Source organism: Dromiciops gliroides, chromosome 3, assembly GCF_019393635.1.
Source record: "Dromiciops gliroides isolate mDroGli1 chromosome 3, mDroGli1.pri, whole genome shotgun sequence".
NCBI lineage: Eukaryota > Metazoa > Chordata > Mammalia > Microbiotheria > Microbiotheriidae > Dromiciops > Dromiciops gliroides.
The window spans coordinates 86,359,920-86,385,392 of NC_057863.1; the positions used below are offsets into that span (position 1 = coordinate 86,359,920).

Consider the following 25,473-nt stretch of genomic DNA (forward strand, 5'->3'; position numbering starts at 1 on the left):
GTGGTAGGAGACGAAGTGCAGGGGAAGCTGACAAAGAAAGTTAAGTGAAAGGAGAGACACCAAGGGGAGAGGCTGACAGTGAAAGGGCCAGACTGTGGAAGGAGTTCTTGGTAGCAGGCGAGAGACACACAGGACAGGCAAAGTTTGTTGACTGAAGTTTCAGGTTGTATGTCTTTTTTTCCTGTATTCTTATTTCTAAATTGGTTCTCATAAATAAACAGTTTTACTTTAATAGAAAAGAAGTTTTTAAATCTTTTCCTTGTCAGGCTGGGGAAAGGCAGTGGGGAAGAGGGGGAGCCTCCCAAATGGTTCTTCCCATATTAAATTAAAAGCTGTCAAATAGTCAGCCAGGAGTTCACAGATTAGACCCCCCAATTAAATTAAAATATTTTTTACAACATCAATTTTTAAAACCTTGTGATCCAAATTGTCTTTTTTCCTCCCTCCCCACCCTCCCTTAAGAACTTAAGCAATTCAATATAAGTTATACATGTATAGCCATGCAAAACATTTCCACATTATGTTTTGAAGGAAAACAGATTTAAAAACTTAAGAAAAAGGAACTAAAAGAAAATTATGCTTCAATCTGTATTCAGACACCATCAGTTCTTTCTCTGGATATGGATTGTATTTTTCATAAGTCCTTCAGAGTTGTCTTGGATCACTTCATTGCTGAAAATAGCTAAGTCATTCACAGTTGATCATCTAACAATATTGATGTATTTTGATACAGTACATTTCACTTTGCATCAGCTCATGTAAGTCTTTCCAGGTTTTTCTGATTAGCATGCTGCTCATCATTTCTTATAGCACAATAGTGTTCCATCATAATCTCATCCTAAAATTTGTTCAGCCATTCCCCAGTTGATGGGCATCTCCTCAATTTTGAATTCAACTTTTTGTTTTTTATCTCTTTTTGGATACTGACCTAGTAGTAGGTATTACTAGGTCAAAGAGTATCCTTGGTTCTTTAACCCTTTGGCTATAGTTCCAAATTGCTCTAGAGTGTTTGAATCAGCTTACAACTTCACTAACAGTGCATTAATGTCTCATTTTCCCCATATCCCCTACAACATTTGTCATAGGTAGCTTTGATTATTTCCTTTAAAAACTACATATCTTTTGATCATCTATCAACCGGGGAATGGCTCTTATTTTAACAAATTTGACTCAATTCTCTATGTGTTTGAGAAATGAGGCCTTTCAGACAAACTTGTTTCAATTTTTTTTCACAGTTACTATTGCTAACTGTATTTCCCTCCATCCTATTCCCTCCCCATGACATTTACTCTATTTTCTATCTTCTTACTTAATACATATATGTTTAGTATTAACATAATGTAGTTTCCCTTCTTATCTCTTTGCAAAAGATATTGGTTAAGACAGAGCATAGTAAGACTATTATCCTCTATCACTGTTTACTAGGGTAGTCTAAAAAAACATGAGAATTGAAATGGGCCTTAACACATGGAAGAATGTAAGAAATTCAAATGTGTAGAGATAAAACAAAGGGCTTACCATGCAGGGAAGATAATTTAAGACAATACACGGAAGGAAGAAACTATGAGGTGTATTTAGCATTTACTAGGTAGATAACCTGGTTTGTATAAAAGATAGGGATAGATAGACTGGCAGGGTCATGAAGAGCCTAAATTGCTAGACTAGGGGGACTTGAACTTGGCAATTAGACATTTCTCATCAGGGCTAAATATAGTGGTGAGAGTAATGCTTAATGAATGGTAATCTTGTGATTATGTATGGGACAGGTTAAAGAGGGAAGAGTCTGAAGTTTAGGAGAATGGTTAGGTCAATCTTCAATAAAGGTGATTCTAGTGGAAATAGGAAAGTAGGGAAAGATGAAAAACATTTCAAAGGAATAATAGGAATATGTAACTGAGTGAATACTGTCAGTATTCCCAAGTGACCAATTGGGAATAAGAGGAAGAAATCAAAGATGTTTCCTAAGTTTCAAACATGAGTGACTGAGAGAATAATACAGGAATAAAAAAGTCAAGAATGGAGGGAAAGAAGATCTTTACTAGTTTAATGCAAGTTGAATTTGAGGGAATGGTATAGAATCTAAGCAGAAATGTCTAGTAAGCAACTAGCAGTATAAGCCTAGAGCTTGGGAGAGAGGTCCTAACTGCATTTGTAAGCATTGGGCCATTTAAGTCAAAGTGATCATTGAAGCCATGGAGGTAGAAGGGAAGGGAGTAGATTAGAAGATGTGAAGAAAGAACATTTAAAGATGAAGGACTTATCCTGAGGGAATAACCTCCTTTGGGGGGTTCAAGGAAACAGAAGTGATAGAGAAGAATGTGATATCATAGGAGAAAAAGGGAAGAGAATATTTCAAGGAGGAAAAGAAGGCACATAGAATTGAATGCTGCAGAGAGGTCAGAGAATGAGGATGAGAAAAGACCATTGAGTTTGATAATAAAAAGAATTCTGGTGATTTTTGAGCCAAAAGTTTCAGTAGCATGGTAGACCTGGAAGCTAAATATCATAAGATTGAAGAATGAGTAGATCATGAGATACTAAAGGCAATGAGCATGGATTATCATTTTTAAGGAGTTTGCAATGAGAAGAAAAGAGAGGGGGAATGGTGCCTTGAGAGAGTAGTTGAAACAAGAAGGGAGTTTTGTCTGTTGTGTTTTATTAGGATCAGGAAGACCTGGGCAGGTTTATAGGCTTATATAGGAATCAGTAGAAAGTTAGAAATGGAAGAGAGGGGAACAACTGATGATGCATGGTTCTGAAGGAGGTAAAAGAATATGGGATCAAGGTCACAGGTACAAAAATATTTATAGGAATCCTTTTTTGTGGGGCAAAGAGTGGGAAATTGAGAGGATGCCCATTCATTGAAGAATGGATAAACAAGTTGTGGGATATAATTGGGATGAAAGCCTATTGTGCTATAGGAAATGACAAGCAGGATGCTTTCTGAAAAACCTGGGAAGATCTATCTACCTATCTATCTCTACATCTATATACATATATAATCTACATATATACACACATATTTTATATGTATATATGTGTGTATATGTGTATGTGTGTATATAGGTGTATACATACATACATACATATATATATATATATATATATATATATATATATATATATACACTAATGCATAGTGAAGTGAGCAGAACCAGGACATCATTTGATCATTTTACACAGTAACAGCAATGTTTTAAGGATAATTAACTATGAAAGACTTAGCTACTCTGATCAAGACAATGATCCAAGAAAATTTCAAAGGACCCATGATGAAAAATGCTATTTCCACAGAGAGAACTGATGAACTCACTGCATATTGAAACATGCTTTCTAAAACTTTCTTAATTTTTCTTGTTTTTTTTTGTATGTGCATGCATGTGTGTGTGTGTGTGTGTGTTTTGCAGCATGGCTAATATGGAAATATGTTTTGCATGACTTCACATGTAAAATCAATATCTTAATGCTTGTCTTTTCAATGGGTGGGGGAGGGAATATGAAGGAGGGAGAGAATTTGGAACTCAAAATATTTTTAAAAAATGAATGTTAAAAAGGTTTACATATAATCGGGAAATATTTAGTGAAATAAAATATTTTTAAAAGGTCACAGGTGCAATGTTTGGTTTTGACAAAGAAGACAGACACTTCTTTCTCTGAGAAAGATGGACAAAGATAAAGAGAAGTTTTGAGAAGAAAAGGAAGGAAGTAGAGGAAGCTCACTTCAGATGGCCTTGATCTTCTTCGTTAAGTAGGTGCTAAGATCATCTGCTGAGAATAATGGGAGGAGGAGTAGGGTAAGGTTAGGGGTTGGGGGAGCAGAAGAAGTTTGGAATAGCTACTATGAGATTTCAAAAGTGGATTAACCTGAGAAGACTACAAGGTTTGCCAGTAGTGAAGACTCAGAAGATATTAGGTGCAGAAGTATGAATTTATGGGTGTCCCAAAGGATTTAGTTCAGTTTTATGCTTTAATAACTTAAAGTTTCAGTAAGGCTTCTGGGATATCTGGATAGTGGGGTTAATCAGGATGGTTAACAGGACTTTTCCAAGAATGCTTAGCAGCATGCAAACAGAGGAGAAAAAAAGGTATTGGCTCTTATTCAGGTTAGGAGATTGACAAAGTTGGAATTACAGAAGATCAATGGGGAAAATGATTCTAGGGCAGTAGAGACAAAATAATGGAAATAGTAAACTATCATGTCCAATTTGCTTAGTCTGTCAAAGAAAATCAGGAAGAGGCTAATGGCTTGGGACAAAAAGAGCCTATGAGTGGCTAGAATTGGCTATGGAGAGAGAGAACAAGATTTTATCAGAAACAAGGGTTTGGAAAAAATAAACAGTGAGGAAAAGGTGACCAGATGAGAATTTCAGAATTTGAAAACATAAAGGTGGAACAAATGCAACTGATAAAAATGAGTGTGTGGCTGTGTTCTGCACTTCACCATTTGTCTATGTAATTCCTCCTGTCCTCTGTCTGCCAAAATCCTCCCCAGTCTTCAAAGCCAACTTGAATATCACATTATCCACAAAGCCTTCCCTGGTAACCCCACCCACCAAGACATACTCCCTCCTTCCTCTAAACTCCTGTATCACTTTGTAATATTAACATGGTACTTTTCACATTTTGTCATCTCTCCCACTAGTTTAAGATGCTCTATGAGGACAGAGATAATCCTCTGTCTCCATCACAGCAATGTCTTGGACATAAGAGGAATTCTCTCAGGGCTCTTGAATGAATGATTAAGAATATGCCAAAATATACCAAAAAGGATAGAGAGAAGTCATGATTTAAATGTTCAATTCCTGGTGATGCTATAGGCAATTCAAGCCCTAACTGTCCTAAAGGATCTATAGAAACCTCATGATATACTTGTCAGTGAATTGAAACATCATAGAAGATGTAACTAAAGAACTTTGGTAAGGCTATATTGTAAAATCTATGGACAGAACCAAAGATCACTTACTTACAGAACTGAATATGATTAATTCATAGAATCATAGAATTTCAGTGCTGGGAGGAATTCAGTCATTTTACAGATAAAGATAGGATAGATAAATATATATATACACACATGCACATATATGTATGTATATAATACATATATGTATACATGTAAATGTACATGCACATACATAAAGGTTACCTTAAGGTTTTCAAATATATGTATGTATATATGTATACATAAATGTGTTTATACATATGTGTATATATTTATAATTTCATTTGATACTCATGACACTTATAAGATAAGTTCTATTATTATCTTCATTTTACAGTTGGGGAAACTGAGATTGACAGAGGTTAAGTAACTTGCCAAGAATCACACAGTTAATAAGTGTCTGAGAAAGGATACAAACCCAGGTTTTTCTGTCTCCCAATCCAGTGAATTATGTTATGCTAACTTAGAATTTACCCAAAGTTAATTAGTGACAGGTTAGGACTGGAACCTAAGTTTTTAGACTCTCAGTCCAGTTGTTATTGTTGAGTCATTTCAGTCATGTCTGACTCTTGTGATCCCATTTGGGGTTTTCTTGGCAAAGATCCTGGAGTGGTTTGCCATTGCCTTCTCCAGCTCATTTTACATATGAGGAAACTGAGGCAAACAAGGTTAAGTGACTTGCCCAGGTTCACCTCATCTAGCAAGTGTCTGAAGCCAGATTTGAACTCAGGAAGATTAATCTTTTTGATTCTAAGCTCAGTGCTATATCCACTGCACCATCTAGCTGCCCCCCTCTCAGTCCAGTACCTTCTATCAAAATATGCTATTTCTTCTTTAAGCTAAAATTCTAAAAGGGAGAAAACAAGAAAACGAGGAAAAAATCACAGCTGCAGAAGTAAAAATGTTGGCAAGGATGAGGTTCAAATATAAAACCTGAAAAGCAGGAGCGGGACACAAGAGGGGGAAAAAATCAGACTAACTTTGGATTAATCCTCAGTGAGAAACTTCTATCCTTCTTTAATATTTATTTTAGTTATATAAGCGTTTTAAGAGATGCATCTGAAATTGAAGGCCTTCCCCCTTCCAGGTGAATATAGCACCCTTTTCAACAGGAAAGACAGATATCACTTCTGCAGAAAGTCAAGTTTTGTTTTTTTTTTCCTGTGGAAAAAAAATTGCTTAGCAAGAATCTCTGCTTTGTGGGGGTGGCACGGTTTCTAAATGGCAGACATCAGAACATAGTTTCATTATGTCTGTCCTGAAAGTTGATATCTCATCTCAGATACACACCTAGCCAAGACTGTTTGAACTGCCCGCGTACCACGCTGAGGCTATAGGTGAGGACAAAAGAGTGGTCATGGATGTCTCAGGCTGGTTGGGGGTATGTGAGTTTGAAATAATTCTAATAGGGATCCACTGCTTAAAGCAACCTCCAAAAAAGCAGTGCACATGCAAAACAAATGATTAAAATAGTGATAATTATGCAGAGGGAAAAGCCAAATGAGATCATACGACCAACCCTGCACTTTGAAAATTCAGAAGGAAGTCAGACGTAGGTAGTCTGAGTAATTTAGCTTGTTTTTCAACATTTGGTGTTTTTGTGCCTTCCTTGCCTCTCTGTTCAGCTAGATTGTAAGATCCCTGAGTGTGGCCACCATTTCTTATATTGTCTTGTATCATATGGTCTTTGTTGATTAGTCATTAGAAGAACCACCCTGGTCCCTCCATTCAAGTAAAACTTCTTTTAAATAAAAATTTTAGGGGCAGCTAGGTGGCGCAGTGGATAAGGCACCGGCACTGGAGTCAGGAGTACCTGAGTTCAAACCTGGCCTCAGACACTTGACACTTACTAACTGCGTGACCCTGGGCAAGTTACTTAACCCCAATTGCCTCAGCAAAAAATATAAAATAAAATAAATAGATGAATAAAAGTTTAAGCCCTTCTGAGTCTGTCACCAGCCTACCTTCCCAGGTTCATTACACAATACTCTCCTTCTTCTGCAGTCCAGACAAACAGGCCTACTATAAAACTGCATATCACAATCCAGGCTGTTGGGGCAGCGAGGTGGCGCAGTGGATAGGGCACCGGCGCTGGAGTCAGAAGTACCTGAGTTCAAATCCGGCCTCAGATGCTTGGCACTTACTAGTTGTGTGACCCTAGGCAAGTCACTTAACCCCAATTGCCTCACCAAAAACCAAACAACCAAACAATTCAGGCTGTCCCCTCATAATCATGTAATTGGATGGGGTTTAGATCAGCTTCCCCTTTGGATCTGAGAAAATGTCAATTAGCAAGCATTTATTAAGTACTTACTATGTACCAGACACTGGTTCACTGTATTAAAGAGGCTAGAGCATATGTGTCTCAAGGAAGCTTTATTCTCTGGTCTCCAGTCAAGGAGCAGGATATGGAGATGTGAACCAAGGGAAGGTTAAACATATAGGGATTCTTAGTAAGACCTGGGGAAAATGGCCAGCCCTTGGTGGGAAAGAAACACTTCACAGAGCTAAACTTTACCTCTCAGGAATGTATGTTGGTTATACCTTAAAATGCATTCTTTCTTCACTTTTACCTCAAAGAATCCTTAGTTTCCTTCTGGGCTCAACTCAAGTGCTACCTCCCCAGTTGCTTGGCACCTATCCCCATCCACCAAAATTTCTATCTATAAACATTTTTTTCAGTCATGTCCAACTCTTCATGACCTCATTTTAGGGTTTTCTTGGCAAAGATACTGGAGTGGTTTACCATTTCCTTCTCCAGCTCGTTTTACAGATGAGGAAACTGAGGCAAACAGGGTTAGGAGACTTACCCAGGGTCACACGGCTAGGAAGTGTCTGAGGCCAGCTTCAAACTCAAGAAGATGAGTTTTCTTCAGTCCAAGTCTTGCACTTCAGCCGCTGTACCACCTAGTGTTCTCTCTGTCTCTGTCTCTATCTGTGTGTGTGTCTCTCTCTCCACACATACATACACACACATTTGTTTATCTATCTGTTTGTTTGTTTTGTGCCCCCCCCCCAAACACACCCAAGAAACCATAAACTCCTTGAAGGCAGGTACTGTTTCATTTTTGGTCTTTGTATTCTCAACACCTAAGATAGTACCTGGTACATATTAGTTGATTAATAAATACTTATTGAATTAATACATAAATAAAAATATGAATTAAATTCAATAAACATTTATTTAGCACTTATTATGTGGCAGGCACAGGACATTGATCAAGTTTATATGAGATGTAGCAGAAAACATTAGACTATGGATCAGGGAATCTCTGCTGTCCCTGGCTCTTTCATTGACTTCCTATGTGTCCTTGGGCAAGTCACCTAACCTTTCTTGGCCTCAATCTCTCTATCTATAAAATGGGGAGTTTGGACTAGATAACTTCTTTTTTTGTTTATTTGTGAGGCAATTGGGATTAAGTGATTCACCCAGGATCACACAGCTAGTAAGTGTCAAGTGTCTAAGGCCGGATTTGAACTCAGGTACTCCTGACTCCAGGGCCAGTGCTCTATCCACTGTGCCATCTAGCTGCCCCTGGACTAGAAAACTTCTAAGGTCTCTTCTATGATTCCATATAGTACAAAGAGATAGAGGTCAGGATTTTAGGATGTTTTAAGAAATTATGTTACTAAACTACCTCACTAAGCTTCCATCCTGTTCTTGAGTTCTGTTCTAACAAAAGACAAAAAGTTGGTCAATAAGTCATTTGAGATCATTCAACCCAAAGAATAAAAGGTTGAAGAAACATCAAATAGCCATCATCTGGCATGTAAAGAAATATCATGGAATAAAAAGGAATCTGGAAAGATTTTTATTGAAAGGTCTTCAGGTAGCAACTGGATGACCACTTGTCAAGTGTGTTCTATTGGGACTCCTTTCAGATAATTGTTCTACTCAGTGGCAGCTGGGTCACTTTAACCCATAAAATTCTGTGAAATATAGACCAAGGGAGGCATAGCTAGACAATTTTCTGTTAAAAAGATCTAAGGGTTTAGGGGGCGGCTAGGTGATGCAGTGGATAAAGCACTGGCCCTGGATTCAGGATGACCTGAGTTTAAATCTAACCTCAGACACTTGACATTTACTAGCTGTGTGACCTTGAGTGAGTCACTTTACCCTAATTGCCTCACCAAAAAAAAAAAAAAAAAAAAGAATGGACAAAGAATCCTGATGGGGACTTAGGAAGTGACTGAAATATTTCACCTTTGTGAGCTGAAGATAATTCATTTGAATGTAAATAATTACTAAGCAAATGTGTTTGCTTGTATTGATGTTCAGTGTCAAGTCTCTATTAATTAAGAGGGGCCTGTAAGAAGGTGAGAAAAGGCCGGTACCAGGAATTTGCCAGCTAGATGGCACAATAGATGGGATGTTGGATTTAGTGTCGACAAAATCTGAGTTTGAATATTGCCTCAAATATTGAATAGCAGTGTGATCCTGGGCAGGTCACTTAACTTTTCTGTACCTCAGTTTCCTCATCTGTAAAATGAGCATGTTCTACTTGCTAGCTTGTGACTTCCCTTCCAGTTCTACCTTCTATGAAATGGAAGGAAATTGCCCCTCCACACCTGGTCTCAATGAGTTCTCCTAGAAGAGGGGTTAATAACTTCTACTTCCCTTGGTTCAACTGAAGCAAAGCTGAGTTTTGTCAAAATTCTTTGTGAAGAAGTTTACTAGTAAACAGGAAAAAACAGAAGAGAACAAAATCCCAACAATGAGTTTACAGAGCAGAGATTTCTATTGCTGAGGTAACTAAGGTCTAATCAAAGATTGGCTTAGCTGACATAGCATTAGGAATATTTGGCATCCCACACTATCCCATGCCTCAAACCTGACTCTGAGGTCCTGCACCCTTCAGAGAAGCATAATGTTTTCATTGCTTATTCTAAGCTAGCCACACAGTATTATGGCAAATGCTGTCATCTTTGGGGTCTTTCTTCTTTAGTTCAGTTCCTTCCAAGGACCAAGAATATATTTCTTCTTTTTTCCATTTCAAATACACACACACACACACACACACACACACACACAGATTGGACCACCTCCTACATCTGACTTTCTGGTCTGAGAGAGGACTTCAAATCTAATATCATCAGAGCACAGATGATTGCTATACCCTGACCTCACTGGCTCATCAAGCTGTTGTCATGAACAAGAAGGCAAGAGCAATTGACCTGGAGGGCAGGAAGGCAGCAGGAGTTGCCAATGACCATGATGAGGGCATCAACCTCTCCCCTGGCCCCTGCTGAGGCAACCTGTGGCTATGTTATAAAAGCAAAGATAGCTCAAGTTTCTGGGCCAGTTCTTATGCTGCAGAACTGACCATTAACAGATGACAAGGTGAGGCCTGCATGGGACAGAGTTATGAAGTTCTGGGAAAATCTAGGTAGGTGGATAACCCCTCCTGTTTGCCTGAATTTGTGTTCCCCTTTGTGATACACTAGGACCCTTATAATAAGATCTCACACAACTTCCTGGTTAGACTTGGATTCCTTCCCAAGCTCTGTCCAATCAGCCAACAATGAAAATGAATCCTAGCCCCCAAAGGCACAAAGTTGGTCCAAACTAGGGATTACCCAATTAATATACAAAGAGTTTCATCTAGGAGAGGAGCTAGGACTGTGAAGACAAAAGTCTAAAATCCCCCAGCAACTATCTATCAAGTATTTGCTATTCATAGTGCTGCCCGTGAAACTAGGACCTCCTGGTCTGGTGTTCTTTGGTTAATTGTACCCTGGCACCTTTTCCTATGTTCTTTCCCATCCAGCTCAATTTTGTCCTAAACCTTGTCAAAGCTTTTCCTGCCTGACTTCAAAAGGAAAGCTATCCAGTTCCTATTTTGTTTCTGTTTCTATCAAGGAAAGAATGATTTTTTTCAAGCTACACAAGCCACCATTTTGGCAATGCCCATACCAAAGAAAGCACTTAATTCCACGGAGGCACAAGGCTAACTACCACTGAGCCACCATGGAGCCCTTGAGCAAGGAGACTGTGTATCACCACCATACCAGTAGACTTTTCTCAAAACCTACAGATAGGAAAAGAAGTCTATTTCCATTTCATTTAGGTCTTTGGGGCTAAGGGCTAAAATTATCCCTCTCACTATATATCTATCATGTGTTCTATCACTCCTTATTACAAAGGGTTGACCTTGACCCAAAACTATGCCCATGAATCTGTATCCAATATTGTTAATTATGAAGAATGAAGAAAAATGCATTGTCTAAAGTAATGGTTGACTCATAAAAGTAACAAGACTGTGTCTAATATCTAATGGATTGGCAGAGGTATAGCCCAAAATAGAAAACACAGGGGTCAGCATGCCCTGAAATTGGTAGAGGTCTCAGGGCTCTTCTACCAGCCCCTATATTCAATAGCCACAGACATGTCCTATGGGGATAAATAATGTTTATTGAACAGCATCACTAGCACAGCTGAAGCAGAAGTGGACACAATATATTTGTTGGCCCATGATTACACTGACAGAGAAAATTGAGGCGGGAGGGAAGCACTGCTTCTATAAAAGGATGATTATGGTAGATAAATTTTCCTTTAGGTGGCACCCTTGGTAATACAAACCTCCTTATATCATGTGTTGCAGCTTGCCTTGTCTTCTGTTCCCCCCTTTAATTGTGATAACATGACATCAGAGTAACTTCAAGGTTTTACACTACAAGATTTTGGCATGGCCTTATTTACCATTCTGAAATTCAATTTTTTAATCCTTGTAGGGACCAGCATAACATTTTTTTCTCTTTGTCAGGATCACATTGTTGTTTTTGTTTGTCCTTCATTCTCAAAGAGGACCAGTGACATCACAGTGATGTCTTGACTTGCAAGTGAGTTGGATCTAAGTGAGGCAGAGCTATACAAAGGCATCAACCTCACTCTTTCCTTCAGAGTCATCCGAGACTAGTGGTAAGACATACGTCAGCATAACTGGCAATGGCTCCCCAGCATCACATATAATCCCTCCTTTGGCCCAGTCTTCTCAGATTCAGATAGCCCCTGGCCAGAACCAATTGTCACAGTGGACTTATGTTCCTTTTGAATAGCACCAGTTTTTAACTTCTCATAAAACATACATTTTTATCCAGTTTCCCAAATGTCTTTGACATATATCCTATGGAAACCCCTCATGTGCCCAGTGGAGTCCATACCATGTAGACTCCTGACCTTGGAATCTCTGAACTGCCCTTCTACAGTTAAGTGTTCCTGAGAAACTCTCATTCTTGGCTAAGGCCAGCCTCCTGCTTACTCCAATCTGGTACATAAAAACTTGGAACATAGCTCTCCTTGGCTTGCTGATGTCCCCTAAAGCCTAGCAATTTGTCCAATCACTAGCATATGCTAGGCACTTTTTGAAATCTGACACATTTTCCTTTTTTACCTTTAAAGTCTTAATCCACAGAATTCTCTTTAGTCTGGAAACTCATATCACTGAGGAAGTCCATTTCACCCCTAGACTTCTCACATGGGAAAGAAATGCCATCCCAGTGGCCTCTTCCAAGAATTGGCTCATTCTTCTTAGAACCTCCATTTAGAAAGAATTCTCTCTTTGGATTCACTGAACTTTCTCTACAATGCTCCCTTCATCTCCCCCCCCCCACCCCCGCAACATACATGCTTTTTAACTGCCTTTTATGTGTTGTCTTCCTCCATTAGAAGGTAAGGTTTTTGAGGGTAAGGGCAACATCTCTCTATGTTTATATTTGTATTCTCAGTGCATTGCACAGGACCTGGTACATACTAAGTGCTTAATAAACCTTACTGATTTGTTTACTTGAGTATATAACTATGTCAGCCATTAAAAGGATATCTAAACTAGATATCTAGATCAGTGGAATGTCCTAAACAAAGTTTACCTTGATTTCATAAGGCATTTGAAATTTTTTCTCATGATATTTGGGGTCCTAATATCAAGAAATATTAGCTTATATGACAGTTCAGTTAAGTGATTTTTTTTTTGACTCACCAGAGCCAAATAATGTATATTATTGGATAGACGTTAACTCAAAGGGAGATCAATCAATCAATACACATTTATTAAATGCCTACTATGTTCCAGGCACTGTGCTAAGTGATGAAGATTAAAAAAGATACAAAAGACAGTCCCTGCCCTCAAGGAGCTTACAATCTAATGAATCTAATGAGATCTCTAGTGTTTTACCCAATGCTAGGCAACTATTCTTTTTATTAACGATTTGAATAAAGATAATAAAGTATATTATCAAGTTTATGGATCACAGGGAGCTGAGTGGGTTAATTAAGATTTTAAAACATTTTAGGAGCCTAGAACAATAAACTGAGTAAGATGTTTAAATTTATCAGAGATAAATGTAAATCCCTCTACTTTAGTTAAAAAAGTCAATTTGATAAGTAGAAAATTTAGGAAATGTGGGAGGCTTACTTGATACTCATGAAAAAGATCTAAGATTTCTAGCTGATGATAATCTCGATATAAACCAACAGGATACCATGGCTGCCAAAAAACAAACAACAAAACCTAATGATATCTTAGATTGCATACATAGAAGCATGAGGTATAGGGTAGTAAAGCACAAAGGAAATGGTCACTGATAAACTATAGCCTATCCGAAGGAGGGAAAATCAAGATGACAAAGAATCTGGAAACCATGTCATCTGAAAGACTGGTTGAAAGAAATCTGAAGATTTCCCTGAAAGTGAGAAGATTTGGTGGAGACATAACTGTCTTCAAGTTTATTTTTCATTTATTCATTCAACAAATATTTATTAAGTTCCTCATTAGGCCTTCATAATCTCACATCTGGACTATTGCATTAACTTTGTATTAGTTTTTGCCTCAAGCCTTTCCCTACTCCTATCCATCCTCCATTCAGCTGTCAGACCATGTCACCTCCCTTCCCCCTTCAGTGAACTCAATTGATTCCCTATTGACTTCAGGATAAAATTTAAAATCCTCTGTTGGCCTTTTAAAGTTCTTCATAACCTCATCGCTTCCTACCTTTCCAGTCTTCTTATACCTTACTTTCTTTCACAAACTCTATACTATCCACTGACTCTTACTTCCTAGATATTCCTTGAACACAGCACTCAATCTCCTAACTCTGAAAGTTTCTTACTGGCTCTCCCCCATATCTGAACTTGCTCCCTCCTCATTTCTGACTTTTGGCTTCCAAGTTTCAACCAAAGTCCCACCTTCTAAAAGAAGTCTTTCCCAGACTTCCTTAATCTTGGTACTCTTCCACACAGCTAGTAAGTGCTGGAGGTAAGTTTATCTTCAATTTATACTATGTATGAATGCATTTATATGTGTATATGTTCATGTGTATGAGTGTGTCTGTGTATGTTTACATGTGCATGTACTGTGTGTGCTATACACATGTGATATACAGGAGTGTATGGGATCTACACATGCATGTATGTGCGTGACTGTGTGAATACACATGTGTTCTTTGTATCCTATACATGCATGTGTGTATATATAATTCATATTATGTGTGTATATATATTCATATTATATTGTATATATACAATACATATTTTATGTGTGTGAATATACATGTGTATGTATATGTATGTACACACATATATTTCATGCAAAGTTGTTTACCTGCTATTTCTCCCATTCGACTGTGAGCTTCTTGAGAGCAGGGATTGTTAAATGGTACATAGGATAGAGACCTGGGCCTGGAGTCGTGAAGAGCTGAGTTTAAGACCTACCTCCAGCACTTACTAACTGTGTGAGCCCTGGGCAAGTCAATTTGCTTCTATCCACACAAGTTTTCCTCAACTATAAAACGGGAATAATAATAGCATCTACTTCTTATTGTAAGGATCAAAATAAAATGCTTAGTGTAACGTCTGGCACATGGTAAGTGCCTAAAAAATTCTCATTCCCTTCCGTTTCTTTCCCTTTACGTCCCCAGGCTTAGCACAGTGCCTTACATGTAATAAGTACTTAATAAATGTTTGTTGAATTATTTAATTATTGGACTTGATTGGTGTAGCAATTGTAAGGGTAGAGGAACTTGGAAACTTTCTCTCCCCCTACCTGCCTTGTGAAATTGAGCAAATAATTTCATCTCTCTGAGTCTCAGTATCTTCAGAGGGAAAATGAGATGATCTCTAAATCCCCTTCAATTTCGAACATTCTAAGATTTTGATTCAGGTGCTGAAGAGGCCACAATAGCCGTCTGCATTTGAAAAGGCAAGAACAGAAGCTACTGCACTCACCCAGGTCATTTGTCTATGATTGCCTCTGGTCCTAAAATGAAATGGTGGTGGATAGGTCACAAGTGAAATAAATATTCCTTCCCTGTCGCTCCAACCCAGTCAGAAAGACACTGTGAGTAGTATTCTACACCCAAGAAAATAAGAAAACTACTTAGACTGTACATTTAAAAAAAAAACAAAAACCTTTATCTTTATTACCTCTTTAATTCATTTGAAAATTACATACTGTTAAACCAAATTCATTTCACAGAAATTTTGTCCCTTAAGAAATTCACTTCGAAATGTTCAATACTGTTGACAGGATGAGCATTGGATTAATGTGCCTGTTGGTCAACACACCTAAGTTCACCCTACGTTTCCACTCTCAACACCCTTAGCCAAAAAAGACTTGGGGGGGGGGGGGCGGTGTAGCTAGGTGACACAGTGGATAAAGCCCTGCATTTAGGAGGGCCTAAATTCAAATCTGGCCTCAGACACTTGACACTTACTAGCTGTGTGACCCTGGGCAAGTCACTTAACCCTCATTGCCCTGCATTTAGGAGGACCTGAGTTCAAATTCAGCCTCAGACACTTGACACTTACTAGCTGTGTGACCCTGGACAAGTCACTTAACCCTCATTGCCCTGCCACCCTCCCCCAAAATAAGACTTGTGGAAAAATCTCTTTAGAACTAGAGTTAGTCCAGGTGAGTTGAAAGCAGTGAACATCAAAACTTGATTCAAATTACAAGTTCAGTATTGTACTGTACAAACTCCACACTATGCATACTTAAAGCACATAGGTATACATAATGATATTATCAATAACAAAAACATTAAGGATTCAAGGCTATACTACTAGACACTCTTTTCACATAAAAGACAAAACAAAACTGACATACATTTTTAAAACTTGGAAGCGGTGACAATGTAAAAATGTCAAGCAGAGGGGATATTAGAACCAAAGATTGCATTTTAAATGTATTCCTGACAAAGGAAATTTCATAAGAAATCCCTTCTTTCACATAGGCTTTTTCAAAAGAAATCTATCTTGTTCTGTTCTGGGCAGTCAGAACTTCACCATGAGGGTGAAGTTATTTCATATTCCCTATCAGAAACTCAGACCTTCCTTCCTAGTGACTCCTAGGGTGGAGTGGTTCAGCTTGAGATCCATATGACTCCTCAAGTTGTTTGCAAACCCTAAGGCAAAAAGACCTGGAAATAGGGTACACTAATGGGAGTTATTCAACTTTTATGATGGAGACTAACCTCTAGTGCTTATTCCAGGACCGGGTGGTCTATAACAAGTCTTTCCACCTTAACTCCTTGGGTCTGGGAATTCTGAGAGCTCTTCTGGCTTATAAGGATGCAAGGTTCAAATAGCAGTTTTATTAAGATTATTGACCATTTAGCCAGCCTAGAACTTTTTAAGTAAGTTACTCATCAGGCCTCCACTAGAAGGGTGTCAGATTACCATAGAAAATCAACTGTTTAAATTGGATCTCTGAAAATGATGTTGAATGGCAAGCCACCAAACACTACAACAACAGAGGACTGATAATATTGGAAGATGCTGTACCAAGGCTGAGTACTATTTCCTATCACTGATGATCGTGGAGTAGCTGTTATGATTAGGTAAATTTGAGGCAACAAGATGGGCTTCTGTGACAGATCATTTGTTTTAGGGAAAACAGATTATATTTATCAAGGTCTTTTTGAGCATCAGATAAATTATATATAGAAATATCCCATTGATTCTGTTTGATGAACAAGTAGATGCACAGAAGGAAATTAGTAAATAAGAGAATTCTAGGAGAAAATAAAGGATATATAAGCTCTTTCTGAGCTGCATCCCAGAAGTTACTAATATATCTGAAGTCAGAACAATACTGTAGCACTTCAGGGCTATCTTCAAAGTCCTTAGGTATAGTTCAAGTATTTTCCCCCTATTGTCCTATGGGTATATTTCAAGCTTCTAGGGTTTTTGCTAAGTAATGGTAAACTGAACTCCACAGAATAGAAGAGGTAGTCTGTGAGTGCTCTGAGAATGGGTGCTAGATATTTTCCTTAGAAGAGATTCTATAACATTGGCTTCATTCTTTTTTGAGTTTTTTTTTAAAGGTGGATATGTTTATTTTTTCCTATGGATAAGACACATGAGCAAAGTACATTTGCTCTGAGCTGGGCCCTACTGTTCCAACCTGTGGAAAAGCTATTAACAGACGTAGTACTGAGATCCAAGCATAGTATAATAACAAAATGAATTCAAAACCCCTGGTTGAATGAGAAGAAGAATACTGAATTCAAAATAGCCAGAGTTGATTTGTGTGCTCCCCAGCCTGGACACTTGAGCTTCAGATTAGGTTCTCATACCTGTAATGCAAATTTAGAATTAGTCATAAAGGTACCACCATTTGCCAGATTTTCTTTTAATTAGCTACCTTGTATAATGCTCTTCTCTATCTTCTGCAACTATCCAAATCCTATCCATCCTTCAATGTCTATCTCAAATTTTATTTCCTCATTGACTCTTAAAACTGTTAAAGATAGAAAGGACCTTAGAATTAATATTGTCCAACAAGCTGCATATCACAAATGGGGAGAACGAGGTCTTCAAAAAGACTTTCCCAACCACCTCATCTCACATTTCTTTCACTCCCAATTTTTGAAACTGTCAATATCTGTGCTATTCATTTGACATTTAATGGTATATCACCCAAAAGAGAGCATAAAATCCTTGAGGGGAGGGACCTTTTCATTTTTGTCTTCGTAGCCCTAGTACCTAGCAGCAACCTAGTAAGCTTTTAATAAGTACTGATCTATTAATAAATAATAAATGTTTATTGACTATTAAAATAAATGCTTATGTAACACTGCTAGCTTTATATCCCAAAGGCATCCCCAAAAAGAGAAAAAGACCTATTTGTCCAGAAATAATGATAGCAGCTCTTTTTGTGGTGGCTAAGAATTGGAAATCAAAGGGATGTACATCAATTGGGGAATGGATAAACAAGCTGTGGTATATGATACTGATGGAATATTATTGTGCTATAAGAAATGACAGGCAAGATGATTTCAGAAGGGCCTGGAAAGACTTGTATGAAACGATATATAGTGAAGTCAGCAGAACCAAGAGGCTATTGTTCACAGAGACAGCAATATTGTTTGATAAAGAACTGTGCATGACTTGACTATTCTCAGCAATACAATGATCCTGGTTAATTTAATCACTGGTATCAGAAGGAAAGACGATCCCAAAGGACTAATGATGAAACATGCTCCTCCAAAGAAAGAACTGATATTGCTTGAATAAAGACTGAAGCATGCTATTTTTCACTTTCTTTAATTTTAAAATTTTTATTCGTTTTCTTATTTTACATAATTACACATATATATCCCATATCTGATTGATTGCTGTCTCAGGGAGAGGGGGAGGGATTAAAGGAAGGATAAAATTTGTAACTCAAAACTATAAAGAAAAATGTTTATTATTTAAAGAAAGATAAATACTTATCATAAAAGCTTAATAAATGCTTATTTATTATATATTAAATGATTGATTACTAGCTAGCTATATGAGGTCTTCTGGGCCTGAAAGGAGCTGTCCTTGATGCTCTTTAGGATAAAGAAGAAATATATTTCATATATATATAGAAATATATTTATATATATTTAAATATATATATATATAAATGTATTTCATATATATCCTATTCTGAAGAAGCTTACATTATATTACTTTTTTTCATTGTTTGTATTTGTATCCTCAATGCCTAGCATAGTGCCTAACACATAGTAGATGCTCAGTAAATATTTTATGCATTTATTTATTGAAATAAATTCTAATCTGAATCCTCATTCAAGATATTTTTCTTTAGAACTCAAAAGCTGCAGTGCCAACCAGGAATTATGGGTCGTACCTAAGTAGAGCTGGTCTAGAATACTCATGATTAAGGGAAAATGCTTACTACATGAGGAGATTTGAGGTCCCTTCCAACTCTAGGTCTATGGTCCTATTATTTCTAAGGCCCTTTCTTGACCTCTGGTTTCAAGTTCATGTCCCTTCCCAAAGTCAGTAGGGTGAGTTGCAAAAAATGTGGTGGTCTGCAGCATATTTGCTCTTTCTCCTCACTCCAATCCTGGAGATTTCTGACCTTTTAAACTAACAGTGAACAATTCAGTGCAAAGAACTAGAATAGGCACGATTTCTGAGTTCAATTTTTTTGGTAGTTAACTGATTAATTTTTCTCAAACTGGTGTTTGTTTTTTCTCAATGAACAACAGCAAGAACAAACCACACTCTTAATATGAAAATCCTTGCTTCTTTAAAACCTACTAGAATCAATCCAAGAAGAAGGGACCTTTACCCTTAAAAGAAAACATAGGGGGCAGCTAGATGGCGCAGTGGTTAAAGTGCTGGCCCTGGATTCAGGAGTACCTGAGTTCAAATCCGGCCTCAGACACTTGACACACTAGCTGTGTGACCCTGGGCAAGTCACTTAACCCCCATTGCCCCACCAAAAAAAACAAAAACAAAAACAAAGCAAAACAAAAAAGAAAACATAAATATTTAGGCCCTCATGCCCTGAATTGAGACCTACCTTTGAATCCAGGGTTTTTAGCTGCAGCCACTGCAGCCATAAGCATGTATTCACTATTAGTTTCATGAGCATTAGATTGGTTTTGGCTCATCTGAAAAGGAAAAGCATCCCATGAACAAGGTGATTCAGTTGCTCCCTGTTTCCTAACCTCTGCCTGCCAGCTTTGTTCTCTACCCTTCTTTTCCTATTCTTTCTTGGAAATCCTTGCCAGATTCTGACCCTGGGCAAATAATTCAACATTTATATGCTTTATGTACTCCAAGAAACTCCCTTGGATTTTTCTAAGTCATAGATCTATGTTGGTCTTTGAGGTAGAAGAAAGAGGGAATTCCCACAGCTGATGAAATCACATATCCTTTGCATGGGCCCCAAAGTTTTAGAAGAGCAGCAAGTTGGGCTTTTAGAACTCATTTACCATAGAAGCCAAAGGGCATCAATAAAGAGCATGAGTCTGAGCCCAAAAACCTAGGTTTCACTACTTATGATCTCTGTGACTTTGGGCAAGTTATTTAGCATCTCTGATCTTCAATGTTGTTATCAATAAAATGATAACACTCTTTCATTTTATAGATGACACAGACGTTATACTCAATTACCATTTCTTCTAGTTCTTTATCTATGATCCTACTTGTATGATGGTAACACTTAGAGGAAGAATTTCTGTACAAATGCCATGCCATTATATATTTTTCTCAAAGTGCTATTTTGCCTTGGCTCCCTCTCTACATACCCTCTCCTGAAGTTATATAACCCCTCCCTTTTCCCGTCCTTCCATTTTCTCTTCTTTTCATTTGTTTCTTTCTTTTTGGTATTAGGGAAATTTGTGTATTAATAATTCTGTTTGGGGCAGCTAGATGGCGCAGTGGATAGAGCACCGGCCCTGGAGTCAGGAGTACCTGAGTTCAAATACGGCCTCAGACACTTAATACTTAACTAGCTGTGTGACCCTGGGCAAGTCACATAACCCCAATTGCCTCACTTAAAAAAAAAAATTTTTTTTTAAATAAATAAATAATTCTGTTTATTGAGGTTTTAGCTCTTTGAATTTAGAGCCACAATGAAATATGAAGCTAAAGACAAACCCAAAGAACCTAGGAAAGGCAAGACCATCTCCCTGTGTCCTAGCTCTCTTCCATAGTTCAAGAGGTTGGACAGGTAACTCAGTCTACTGGCATCTCACTACTCCATTTATCATGCTTCAGACAATCTATCAGGCAGATTTCCTACTTGGGTACTCTCGCTGATTTATATTGCGGGCTCTTCTTCCCTTCTGATCCTGATGATTAAATTAACGAGGAACTACATCTCTCATTTTCTTGAATTACTTTGGCAAATACAATTCGTTGTTCTCCCTAACAAGCAAATCTCCCTGATTTCCTCAGCCAGCTAGTTCCAAAATGCATCATCTTTCTTGTAGGGGAATAATTTTTACAGGAAAAGTAAGAATCATCTCACCTTTTTCTTTACACAGTAAGAAAATGTACCAGCAAATATTCCCATGCAACAGAGTAGACATGCAATTATAATAGATAGCGATAGGACCAGATGGAAGCAAGACTTTGATTCTAAGTTGGAAAAAAAATGAGACAAATGTCAGTGTTAGGAATACAGTTTTGAAAATCCTCTTTCCTCTACTAGGGAGTCAGAAGTCTGAGAGCTCCTTAACAGACTCAGGCTATGCTTTTAAAACACTAATGGCATTCAATAAATGTAGAATAGTCTGAATATCAGCTTATTTTAACAACTCGAACACCAAAAATAATATACATGTGTATTATCACTTACGTGTGGTGATATTCTTCTTAATGTTTTTTCTTATTAGATGTTAAGTTTCTTGAGGGCAAAATCCGCCACTTTAAATCTTTCTTACCATGCTACTGGCATCTAACACAGTGCTTTGCATATAGTAGGAGCTTAAGAAATGTATTTTGAATTATTATTGATTATTAGCTTTTGGGGACATGCATTTAAAAGGAATATGTTATCAGAAAACTTGATGACACAATGTAGAGAATTCTAGAATCAGGAAGACTTGAATCCAAACCTTGCCTTTGGGACTTACTAGCTGCATGACCCTGGGCAAGTCACTTAACTCCACTCAACCTCGGTTTTCTCATCTCTGCAAAGGGGATGATAAAAAGCACCTATCTCCCAGGGTTGTATTGAGGGGGGAAAAAATATGTGTGTGTGTGTGTGTGTGTGTGTGTGTGTGTGTGTGTGTATGCATATATATATATATATGATGGGTGTGTATATATGTGTGTATTGTATGTATGTGTATGTATATACATTTATAAATATATATTGCTTTGCCAACATTAATATAAATGCTGGCTAGTTGGGATTTTTCACTATCATTGAGTAAAAATGTTTCTATAAGTTTGTAATAAAAATAAATTGTAAAATTACCACCTGGTTTTTTCCAGTAGAAATAATTGCAACTCATTGAAGCTAAGGAATACCAACACCAAAGGCTTTTGGTTTGTTGAGACATTTTATAATAGTTGGCAAAATGCATGTGCGCATGTTTCTCTAAGAGAACGGGTACTTTCACCCTGCCCCACCCCCACACTATTATTAGAGGAAATCTCCTTTTAAGCAGAATAGACTTTGAGAAATATCTTACCATAGATATATAAAAAAGCTCCATTTGAAGTACTGTTCTGGTAAGGAGGAGGAAAAGTAACATGTAGACTACAGAAGTAATGGCCAGTATGAGTGCTGTTCAAGTCAGACAAGAAGAAGATTACACTTGTATTGGAAAGCTCGGGCTGACAAGACACCAACTCCTTGGTCATTTGAACACTGTGTTTATCCTTCTTGAGTTCACAGATTTTTTGCTTTCCAGTCCCCTTCAACAACTGCATTTTAAAGTCCCGGGCATTTTCAGGATAGTGGCAGGTCAATTTTAAGCTTCCACTATGGAATTCAATCAACTTTAGCTGGGTAGACTCATTGAAATTTTCTGGGGGAGGAAAAAAAAAAAACAAGTAGAATTTTATGTGTATGTATGTTTCTGAGTAATAAGTAAATAAGAAATTTGTAAAATGAGTACTAAGTAAAGTATAAGGATCTAAGAATAATCACCTTTTACATCTTACCTCAAGTTAGAACTTTACAAACTCAATAACAACAGAAATTTAGGATCTTGGGAAATAGAAATGAATGACAATTGAAAGCTGGCTGGTTTCTGTTGGTTATATCAATGGATATATCTGCCTCATAGCTATTCTGTCACTGTATGACCTTGGGCTGGTTGACCCTGAACAAGTCATTCCATTTTTCCAGGCCTCCATTTCCTCATCTGTAAAGTGAGAGTGATGGACTAGATGACTGGTCCTTTCCAACCCTAAATCTTTGAATCTGTGCTCTACTTTGTTATTCATTTAGTACCAAAGGGAAGGAGTCAACAATGTTGGCCTTTACAAGCTATTTTAGTTATCTACAAGTCAGTTGTTGGAGCACTGGGAAATTTTGGAGTTCTCCTTATAGTTAGGAGGTGAAGCAGGTAAATCTCTAAAGGTCCAAAATTTCTCAGAAAATAAAGTTTTTGAATAGTTGATCCAGTGATGAGTAAATTAAATGTCCTCAGTCTACTAGCATCATGTTCCTTAGAAAAATCAACTAAACAATTGTAAACTGTCCAGACAAAAAGGAAAATCATGAAAATTAGGACATAGTAAAAATAAAATTCTAGAAGAACAACATGATCCAACCTAAATGTGGGTAACGGTGATTCTCTTTCACTAGAGACCAAAAAGATCAAAAAAAGCTCTATTCCCAGTATGAATGTCTCTGAACCAGGCCATAATCTACTGAGAAAAGATAGGGAGGGAAAATGGAATTAAGAATGAAAGAATAATCACTTTCATCATGCAGTAAACAGGCAAACATTTACTATTTGTTGGGAATGGTGGTACACTAGTGAATTCACCCCATATTTTATGTCTGGGCCAGTCTGGGTATAAGAGCAGCCAAAGGAAGAAGGTGTGGCTTTCCTGACTAAGCAGCAGAAGTCTCAACAACAGATCAAATTTGAACCCTCGAATAGTAAGTTGGTTTTGATTGAGTTTTTATGTCTCAAGAGTCCTACGCAAAGTGCAATTCAAATACTGCTGACCTTTCTTTTTTTAGAGAGTTTCCATGTTGAAAATTAAATCATAATCCAGAAGAAAATTATAAACAATATATGTCTTATGTAAACTAACAAATGGATCTTTAATTTGAGGATTTGATGCTAAAAAATAAACAGGAGAAATAATGTTTGAGAATTTATAGTCTTAGTGCTTTGTAATCAAAGAAAGAGAAAGAAGAAAGGACTAGGGGTATACATATCTATATTTGGGCATAGCTCTCCTATTAGACATTAATTAGTTCTATGCAAACCTGATGCTAAGCAGTAATAATAATAATACTGACATTTATATAAAACATTTTAAAGTGTTCAAAGCCTTTTATATACATTCACTCAATCTTTATAATATCCCTATGAAAAATGTTCTTGGAGTTCATGGACTGGCAGATGGGGCAGAGGCACCTCTAGTGGCAATGGGTGTCATCCCTAAAACATTCATCCAAGGACTCAAAAAGAAGTATCAGGATCTTACCCTAATGCTGGTATTCATGGCAGAAGTGGATGTTGCTAAGTTGGCCCATAAGTAGGGAAGGAGACTTGTTGCAAACTCATTAGAGGGTTTACCTATCCTGGCTGGGATAGAATTTTGTGATCATGCTCAGTTCAAGCAGTACACACATCTTTAGTATGAACAAGGAATGGTTGCATTTATTGATAGGAGCTGGGGATCAGTCAGGGAGGATATTTCACTGGAAGGGCTAAGCTAGTGAGTGCATTTGTCCTTATAGGTGTACCCAGATGCCGGCTTTCTTACTTTTCTGGCTACTCTGGAGGGTTAGGGTACAGTATGTGTATATCCAGTCACTATAATTTAGGACTTCACTCCCTAACTTAGATCAGTCTCGTCAGTTTAGTTTTTCCTCTATTTCAATCTATCTGCCTCACAGCTGTCAACATATTCCTCCTAAACCACAAATGTGACAGCGATCCCCTGTTCAGTGGATTCCTATTACAACTAAATAAAAGGAAAACTCTTCAGTCTGGCATTTGAAGCCCCTCCGTAATGTGGCTCCAACCAACCTTTCCTGGTTCATTTCCAATAGTCCCTGAACCCCTCCTATCTCTTACCTCCATGCATTATTCTTCATGCCTACATAGCTCATTATCTGTGGCATGGAAGTGGACCAGATTCCAGACAATCCATTGTAAGCTACACCATGAATATAATACTTTCTCCCCACCACCCTTTAGAATCCATAGTTTCCTTTAACACTTATTTCAGCTACCACCTCCTCTGAAGTCTTTTCTGATACTTGCCACTGCCCCCCCTCCCTCTCCCTCTCCCTCTCTCTCCCTCCCTCTCTCTCCCTTCTCTCTGTGTGTGTCTCTCTGTTTCTCTCTGTCTCTTTCTCTCTGTCTCTCTCTCGCTCTGTCTCTCTCTCGCTCTGTCTCTTGCTCTGTCTCGCTCTGTCTCGCTCTGTCTCTTTTTGTCTCTCTCTGTGTCTCTGTGTCTCTCTTTCTCTCTCTCTTTCCAACCACTGCCCTCTCTCTCTGCCTCTGTCTCACTCCTTTTCCTTCTCCTTTCACCCTCTCTCTCCCACCCTGTTCCTCCTTTTCCTCTTTCCCTTGTTCTTTCCCTCTCTTCCTCCTTATATTTCTTT

The 25,473-nt window shown here is 37.8% G+C and overlaps 1 protein-coding gene across 1 annotated transcript in view; it reads right to left on the reverse strand.

The window, feature by feature from the left end:
* Positions 1–17,086: 17,086 nt before the first annotated feature.
* The window catches only part of ICOS (inducible T cell costimulator), a 35,882-nt gene continuing 27,495 nt past the window's right edge, over positions 17,087–25,473 (reverse strand). Inside the window, exons 2-5 of the mRNA XM_043999263.1 lie at positions 22,364–22,702; positions 21,193–21,302; positions 19,738–19,828; positions 17,087–17,509 (exon numbers count right to left, since the gene is read on the reverse strand). Coding sequence (XP_043855198.1) covers positions 17,496–17,509; positions 19,738–19,828; positions 21,193–21,302; positions 22,364–22,702 — 554 coding nt within the window. The 3' untranslated portion in view covers positions 17,087–17,495. The remainder of the gene's footprint in view (positions 17,510–19,737; positions 19,829–21,192; positions 21,303–22,363; positions 22,703–25,473) is intronic.